This window comes from Daucus carota, chromosome 6, assembly GCF_001625215.2.
Source record: "Daucus carota subsp. sativus chromosome 6, DH1 v3.0, whole genome shotgun sequence".
In the NCBI taxonomy this organism is placed as follows: Eukaryota; Viridiplantae; Streptophyta; class Magnoliopsida; order Apiales; family Apiaceae; genus Daucus; species Daucus carota.
Window position 1 is genome coordinate 33,195,803 of NC_030386.2, and position 9,189 is coordinate 33,204,991.

The 9,189-nt window shown below is 38.1% G+C and overlaps 2 protein-coding genes across 3 annotated transcripts; both read right to left on the reverse strand.

The window, feature by feature from the left end:
- Positions 1-980: 980 nt before the first annotated feature.
- LOC135146945 (uncharacterized) lies at positions 981-3,492 on the reverse strand. Of its 2 annotated transcripts, none has more exons than XM_064078874.1 (3): positions 3,014-3,492; positions 1,826-2,163; positions 981-1,729 (listed from the first exon to the last, which is right to left on the reverse strand). In XM_064078874.1, the coding sequence occupies exons 1-3, from the start codon at positions 3,078-3,080 to the stop codon at positions 1,232-1,234; spliced, it is 903 nt and encodes a 300-aa protein (XP_063934944.1). In that variant the 5' UTR covers positions 3,081-3,492; the 3' UTR covers positions 981-1,231. The 2 variants fall into 2 exon arrangements, with proteins under 2 accessions (XP_063934944.1, XP_063934943.1); XM_064078873.1 differs by lacking the exon at positions 3,014-3,492 and adding an exon at positions 2,246-3,007.
- A 5,142-nt stretch (positions 3,493-8,634) lies between these two features.
- Positions 8,635-9,189, reverse strand: LOC108226265 (uncharacterized). Its single transcript, XM_017401211.1, has one exon. The coding sequence runs from the start codon at positions 9,187-9,189 to the stop codon at positions 8,635-8,637; it is 555 nt and encodes a 184-aa protein (XP_017256700.1).

The window sequence follows — 9,189 nt, forward strand, 5'->3', positions numbered from 1 at the left end:
CAAGATAACCACAAAGCAGGTTGCTCAATTCTTCTGGGAGAATGTCATATGCAGGTACGGCATACCTCGAGTCTTGGTTACTGACAATGGAACACAATTCAACAATGCTGAGTTCCAAGGATATTGCAAGGACTACGACATTGAGTTACGATTCACCTCGGTGGCACATCCACAAGCCAATGGACAGGCGGAAGTTGCAAACCGGATCATCCTCGATGGACTGAAGAAAAGAGTTGAGAAAGCTCAAGGCACTTGGGCAGACGATATCCTTCCGATCCTATGGGCATATCGAACAACTTGTAGGGTCACTACTGGAGCTACTCCCTTTCAGCTAGCTTATGGAACTGAGGCAGTGGTGCCCCTCGAGATCACTCATACTTCCCCAAGGATCGAGCAATTTGATCCACCAACCAACGAAGAAGGAATGAGGTTGGCTCTTGACATGATTGATGAGGTCCGAGACCAAGCTCATGCGAAGATAGTGGAAAACCAGAAACGAGCTTCGTACTACTACAACCTTCGAGTTAAGGAACGTTTCTTCCGAGAAGGAGATTTAGTGTTGAGAAAGGCTGAGGCCTCTGGTGTTGGTCCTAAGGGCAAGATGGCCCCGAATTGGGAAGGACCATACCAGGTGAAGAATGTCACAGGTCATGGGTCGTATAAGCTTCAGACCTTAGATGGAGTTGAAGTCCCAAGAAGTTGGCATGCAACCAACTTGAAGATTTATTATGTTTGAGTATTCTAAGTATTAGGAGTTCATATGAATAAGGTCATATAGACCACTGTCGTTCAGTAGCATGAAGTATAACTCGTTCATTACTTGCGAAGTTTTAATAAGATCTCGAAGATTACCTAGTATCCTTTATATTTGTTTAAATTCCGTTTGCGTGAATGTTTTCCTTATAGATATTGCGTTGTGAATCCTAAGGTCTGGACAGTAAATGCATGGCATGAAAACTCGAAACATACAACACAAAAGCTAGAAGCTCAAATCCGAAATAGTTAGATTAATAACTTAAGAGTTGTGGTACAACCCTTATAAAAGATACGATAAGTCGAGTACATAAAAGCCATGCAAGGCTACAAGATAAGTTAAAGTCATATTACATTCCCAAATAGAAGTCAAGCAAGCACAAAGCTTTAGCCACGCAGGGCCCGAATAAACAAGTCCTAGATAGATAATAAAATACGCATAGATAAAGTCTCGTAAGACTAGTAAGAGGAGCTGGAACTACTCCCAGCTAGGCCACGCACTGTGAGGAGTCTGATCTCCAACTGCGACCCCTGCTCCTTCCACCTCCTCAACATCAACAACGGCGGGAACATGGGAGGAAGATGCAGTGGCCAAAGACTGAGCTGGTAGATAAGGGCTAGGATACCGAGAAGGATCAAACATTCCCGGGTGATCAGCAACAACGGTCTCGAGGGCCTTGTCCCAGCCAGAAGTGAAAACCGAGGGACGCACCCTATCATCATGGTCGTCCATGAACTGGAGGAAGGGGTCAGAGTCCATGTACTCGTCGATAATCATCCCCTTGTTCTTCTCCAAACCTTCCTCGAGAGTCTTCATCCTGTTTTGAAGAGATGTGACCATGTCCTCAGCCGAATGAGCACGGCTCTCCCAATCGTTCATCGCTCTAGTCAAGCTAACCTTTTCTTTCTGAAGAGCCCTCTCAGACTCCTTGAAGGCATTAGCTTGATAAATAGCCGCCTGGAAGTAGGAGTTGAGCTAAAAGGAAAGGAGGAAAACTGTGAGAAGCCATATCTCATATGCTAAGACAAAAGAAACAAGTATATATATATAAAAAAAGTAAAGTTAACTCACATTATAGGCCGCACTAGCACCAAGCTGCTCCGCCTCGTCAAGGCTCGTTCTCTCCACAATGTTGGTCCGATCAGGAGGAGTTATGCACTCCCTAGACCAGTCCTTAGCTAGGAGAGAACTCCCAGACACCGAATGCTGATCACAAATACCCCAAGCCGGCATGAAAGCAGTCTGCATGTGACCATCGGCATCTCTAAACCTCTTCCCAGCTTGCTGACTGTGCTGGAGGAAAGCAGGAGTGGTAGGCTCAGGAGGGTTGGCTCTCTCAGCAAGCTTCTTCATCATCCTCTTCGTGACTTTATCGCCACGACCCTGGTCATCATCGATAATCTCAACAGCTGAAACAAAACAAATAATATGGATGTTAGCAAACAAGTATCGAACAAATTGACGAAATCCAAATCAACTGTAAGAAATTACCACTATCAGAAACAAAGCTAAGACCAGCTGACCGGAGAGCATTTTCATTAATGATGGCACGGTAATGAGTTCTACCCTTATCACTTATAAGCTCATCTCTTTGTTGATGCTCGGCTCTAGTAAGAAGGCGATCGAACCGTCCGGGATCGTTCACAGTTGCAAACCTAGGTCTGAAGATCTCTCCCCAATTACCTCCTCTCCAACGAAGGATCACAAATCCCCACTTCCATACATGATTAGAATCAGGAAGGGACTCGGTAAAGAACGTATGAGGAACACCGGGACGATGACCGATATGTATCCATCCTTTCCTACACTCAGGACTATTCTTAAACACGAAGATACTCCTAAATAAGTTTATACTAAGCGGGAATCCTTTTTGAACACACAAAGCCATAAAAACGTGGATTATTCTCCAAGCGTTGGGAACCAACTGACACGGATTTATCCTAGCTTCAGCTAAAAGTCTAGGTATAAAATCGTTAAGAGGGAAGCGAAGACCCGACTTAAAAGCATCCTCATAAATAAATAAATCCTCCGGATCCCAGTTACAAGTTCCATCACCCGGAGAGGGACAAACTACTTCATACTGAGGAGGAACGTTATATAACTCAGCTATTCTAACAACATCTTCATCATTAAGTCTACTAGGATAATCATTAGCATCTAACTCAGCATTATTAGGAAAGGCATCTCCCATTTCATTCAGCAATTCGAATAAAGAAGTAACTGGATGATCAAGAACGATAGGGGGACGGAAATCCTTACCTCTTTTTGAAGCTCGAGCAGCCAACCTTTTTGCCCTCTCCTCAGCAATAGAGTGATTTTCGGCCATTGACAAACACCAAAATCTTGAAGATCAAACACCAAAAGATGCCTCCGAAAGCTTGAAATCTTGATGAAACTTTGGAGAACAAACACCAAATCTTGAAGATCAAACACCAAAATAGGCCTCCAAAACCTTGAAATTTTGATGAATCTTTGAAGGTGTGAAGAACAAACACGAAATCCTGAAGATCAAACACCAAAATAGGCCTCCAAAACCTTGAGATTTTGATGAATCTTTGAAGGTGCGAAGAACAAACACCAAATCTTGAGGATCGAACACCAAAATAGGCTTCAAAAGACTTGAAAAAATGAAGAACCACTAAGATTTTTTGAAATCCATGAAGAAACTACTAAAATTCTAGAGAGAAAAAGTTGAGATGAAAGGAAGTTATGAAGTGTGGGGAGTGAAACTACACTCACTTATATAAGCCACAGTTGGTCGCAAAAAAAAACAAAAAACAAAAAAAGGGCTATATAGCCGTTGTATAGCTCCTAGGGAGCAATAAAAGAACAAAATAACGGTAGAGCAAAAACCAACGTTTGGTAGAGAAGAAATTGGGCAGGCCCCACCCTTTTTTTATTATTCATTTTCCTTTTTCTAAAAAGGAAAAAGTAAATAGTAAAAGAAAAAACAGAAAGCAGAGTCGCGGATTCAAAACCAAAGTTTGGCTGAAAATAAAATGGGCTGGGCCCCGCTACCTTTTTAATTTATTTTTTCTTTTTCTATAAAAGAAAATGAAAAAAAGAAATAAAAAAAAAGAAAAAAAATAAAAAAATAAAAAATCAGAACAAATAGCGGTCGACTAAGCCCCGCCGAGTAAGAGCCTTATTTCAGCCGAGTAAAAAGAGCTGAGCTCCTAAGATTTTTTTAATTTTCTGAAAAAAAGAAAATGAAAAATAAAATTTAAAAAAAAAAAAAAAAAAAAAGCAAAAAAATCAAGCCGAGCAAGCTCCGCCGAGCAAGATGCAGTTATGGCCGAGCAGGAAAAGAAGGGTGGACCCCAGAGCAGTTTTTTTAATTTATTTTTTGGCAAAAAAAGAAAAGAAAAGAAAAAGAAATGAAAAATGAAATGCAAAATAAAGGAAATCAAGCAGAGTACACACCGCCGAGCAGAAGCCTTATTTCGGCCGAGAAGAAAATGGGCCTGGCCCACAATGTTTTTCTCTTTTTTTTTATTTAATTTTAAAGTAAAAAAAAAAAAAAAAAAAAAATGGAAAACTGAAAAAATCAGAAAAAGCGGCCGAGTAAAACTATACGAGTAACAGGCCTGTTGTGGCCGAGTAGAAAAGGTCATGCGGGCCCACCCAGCTTTATATTAAAAAAATACTAACAAAATAAAAAAGGATTGAGTAAATCCCCGAGCAAGTGCAGCCGAGCAAGTCACTGGTTTTGGCCGACTAAGTCCTTACGTGGGCCCTGTAGGTTTTCTTTTCCTGCTTAAAAAAAAAAAAAGAGTAAATATTTAATTTACTTCGCAAATAATTATGAAAAAATAATAGAAAAATCCCTGAAAATTCTAAAAATTAAGGGACTAAATAAAATATTTTTCTCGGTCGAGAAATAATATTTTAAAAATATTTTGAGTATATATTCAGTACTCAAATAAATACCTGAAAGGTGCGGAAATTCTTAAAAATAGGGAGGAATTCCCGAAAATTCTCAAAAATACCCGGAGGTAAATGAAAAATTGTAGAAAAATATAAAAGACTCGATAAGTCATGAAAACGACTCGATAAGTCTTAGGCTTGATAAGTCGCATAAAAACCTCTATAACTTTTGAAAAGTTTCTACAAAACTTATCGAAAGTTGGGGGGCAAATGATATGGGTCAGAAATAATATTTAATTATTATTAGATATTAAAGGACCAAAAATATGAAAGCCCAGTTAATTAGGCCCTGAGACACTTAAATATTAATTAATTTCGTAATTAATTAATAAGGCCCACAAGCAGGTCCACGATTGAGCTACTTGGACTGTCAAAGTTCAAGAATTGAGCTTCCAGCCCACTCGAGGCTGGAATCCAGTAACTAGCCCTGTCAAGGCCCGAATACACGACTCCTACTCCGTGTAGGAGACTTGATAGAAGGCTCTAGAGCCTCGGTGTTCTACGAGTATTCTAACTCCTCACGATAAACATCTAGTGTCTTAGATAAACATCGACTCTACAAGATAAGAGTCTTATCTTATCTCAAGATAAGAAGCCTACTTCTATGAGGTTTCTAATAAGTAGAATCATACTTCTACCTTGTCTCTGGCACCGAGACTACTATATAAAGGGCTCTACCCCTTCAAACTAGAACGACGTTCAGACTTGATTCTTTACACAGCTAAAGATACGTAGGCATCTCGAATCCCGAGAACAGTCTTAAAAGCACGACGCTTCACCTTCGTTTTTCGATCCATAACAAGTGGGTAAAGTGATGATACCCATTTATTTTTAATAATAAATTTGAGATAGTGGAAGTAGTGAGGGTAATAATGTTTTTGTTATTATATAATGAAAATAGTGGAAGGATGTAGTGGGAGTAATAGTGTTTTATATTGTAAAAATTTGCTTTAAGAATGTATAAAAGTGATGGGATATCTCAAAAACAAAACTGTATAAAATTGACCGGACTTATTGTTTTTTACTCGGCAGAAAGTCACTGAAAGTGAATCTGTTCCATCGTTCAGCTGACACCCACAGAGCTGCAGCCTGCAAGTTGTAAGTCTATTATGCTGTGAAAATTATGCTGGCCTAGAATTTCTTGTGGCCAAATGACTCTCTCCCTGTATCTCTGTATGAGTCTGAAAGCGGTCACAATCCCAGGGGTCCAAACACGGTCCATTCTGTACTGTAAAACTACTTTTCAAACCACCTGCTTTCTATTATCGGTTTTTCTATGGTGTGCCCATTGGCACATGCTAAGCGCGGAAAATTTTATGCTTAGATCATTTTGATTGGTTCCTCTCTCTTGATAATGGTGGACCCCCCTGCAAATACATCAACCACACCAATCAAAATCTTCCAAATACAAAAATTTCCGCGCTTAGCATGTGCCCATGGGCACACACTAGACAAACCGTTCTATTATTACTGCAAAATAATTCTGGAATACGGAAATTAGTAAATTCATATCCACTGCCTTACATTTAATTTTTTAATGACTAATCAGTGATTCAATTATATTAAGATATCCTAATCACTGGTTTTGACGTGTAAAGTGACATGCGGTTCCGGTTAATTACATAGTTTAAATACGTAAGCTTTATTAATACATCTTTAATCATTAGCTTTGTCATCATTATATGATAATCGATTAGCTCTCTCAGATCCTCTACTGTTTACTTAAAATAACAAGAGTCGACCAAGTCATAATTAAAGGGCATGATTTAACAAAATTAACAAAGAGGAGTCACTTTCCCACCTACACGGCTACACTAAACATTATTATTACTTTTCCACCGGCATCATCAAACACAAACGTCAGGTGGTTTGATTTAATTATTGAATGAGCGCATAAGATTGTCAGTTCTTATCTTAACGGACCCGCTGGAAGCTCCGGTCAAATTGATATGGCTTCAAATTTCAATTGATTGTTCAGACAAATTAGCTACAGTGCCGATGTTTGGCATTAGGAAAAAAGGTTTGTCTAGTGTAGTGTGTGCTTGTGAGCATATTCTAAGAATTAAATTTTATAGGTTTGGAAAATTTTGATTGGTGTGGTCGGTGTATTTGCAGGGGGTCCATCATTGTTAAAAAATAATAACCAATCAAAATGTGTCAAACTTATAAAATTCAGTGTTTAGCATGTACTCATGGCACACACTAGAAAAACCGTAGAAAAAATACTAGTAATTGAGTTAAGTTGACATGTGTTGTTGAGTACTGAAATTTAATATATTTAATTTAAAAACAATTAAGTTATTAAGTCATATTAATTACAAATTATAAAATTAAAATTATTATTATCACTATTATTATATATTTACATAATTAATTTTATTTGTATTAAATATTACTATGTAATTATTTAAACAAAAATAAAATTGACTCACGTACGGCGTACCTCCATCCATCTCATACCACCTCTTTGTTGATATCAAAAATTCATGCGTTAAGAGATTGAGATATGAGTTTATATTTTTTACAACAAAACATCATGTGTGAGTTTAGAATTGATGAAATCACTAGACCGTATCTGAATTTATATCTATGAACAAAACAATTCTTAAATTATTCTATAAATATATTTTATTTATAAGTTCCATACAGGAAACTAGAGGTCATGTAAATTAATGTAAACTCTGAAGTGTGCTGCCAGATAACACACTGTTATGCCCAATTTCCTTATTTTTAAAGTATAAATATAATGACTTAAATTTCGAATAAATGACGAGATTTGATATTTGCACATCCATGATTCTCCAAACGTAAATACTGTCGAAACGAAATACAAACACTAAAATATCGTTATCAAGATGAACAAGATGATATAAAATAAAACAAATACGATACGTATTAGAAACCAGCCTACCTGCCAGAGTAAGATAGATTTACGTGTACACTGAGACTAAGAAGCAAAAAATCTCGTTGGTCCTTTAATTAACAATTTTCCGTTAACAAAATTGCGCTAGCATAAAATCCTTGCAACTAAAAGTAGTTTGAACTCCATTGGGTTTAAATTGCATTACAATGTTGAAAATATTGGACAGATATTACAGAACAATATAAATTTGTCGTGATAAATTCGCATTACTCTATTTAGTGGTCACTTACTAGTTAGAACGCCCATCATCCCTATGAACGCATTACTCTATTTAGTGGTCACTTACTAGTTAGAACGCCCTTCATCCCTATGAATAATATACCTTCGGGTTTGGATACAGATACCAAAAGAAAAAAAAAGAAGGTAAGAAACGAGTAAAATTAGATGAAAATTCGGAAAAAGAGTGAGATGTATTTGTTATTAATACTTAGATTTGAGACGGTGAAGAAAAACAACGGATGTAATAATATCATTATTATCATCGAATGGAGATAGTGGAAGTAAAGAGTGGTGTAATAATAATATTTTATATTATACTAAATCGTTAGTGTTTTCAAAATGTACGAAATGATAGACATGCCAACGAGGAACTTCAATTCAAATCGCCGTAATTGGATTTTTCTTACAGTCATGTATTTTAATTAAATATCGATAAAGTTTTGATTTCTCCAGTTTCATAATTTAACAGCCCTTCCATCATCGTGATTCTTCGACGAATTTGAGCCCATAATATATTGGATGTTGAACTTGTCAGCAAAGAAGAATTTGAAATTTGCCAATGAAAATTTTCTATTCCAAACATTATCTTTTTCAACCAAATAGTAAGATTCCGCTTCTGAATTAAAAGACCAAAAATTTCATTTCCGATTTTAGCAAGATTGAAATATCTGAACCCAACCCGAAATTTCGAATCTTTGTGTATATTTGAGCGAGGAAAAAAGCTAGGATTTTTGTTTGCCAGTATGGGACTGAATTTACAGTTGATAGAATAGAACAAACACTGTAAAACTACATAAAAAGCATCATCTATTCATCTGCCTTCCCTTTGAGAGAGGCTTCTCCAAAACCCAGTCCCATAAAACTTATCCCACATTTCCTTCTCCAATTCCATCACTTCTTTATCCATTTCCACCGGCGATCCATACCATTCCTGATCGGATCCGCAGCTCATCGTATGCACCTCGTCGAAAAATCCGCACTCGCAACTTCTTCCACCGTGCCACGACACCGCTCTCTTGAGCAATCTCCTCCGTCTCTTCATTCTCAAGGCTCTCCGGCACAGCCTTGCAGGCACTTTGTAAACCATCAGGAATATAATTGCCACCGCTCCCACGGGTAGGCAGCAGCATACGGCGGCGCAGCCGGCGGTTGTCACGCCGGCTGCCTCCGCGAAACTGAGGGAGTTGTTTTGGTCGGATGATTTTGAGGTGGAGGCAAGGAGCGGTTGCCTCCGATCGAGCGGTGATCGAAGAATCGTGTCTGGAGACATCGCGGGCGAAAATTGTTCTCTACTGGGCGAAGGTGATCGAAAAACGATGTCTCGAGACATCGTATATGAAAACTGTTCTCCACTGAGCGCGACCAT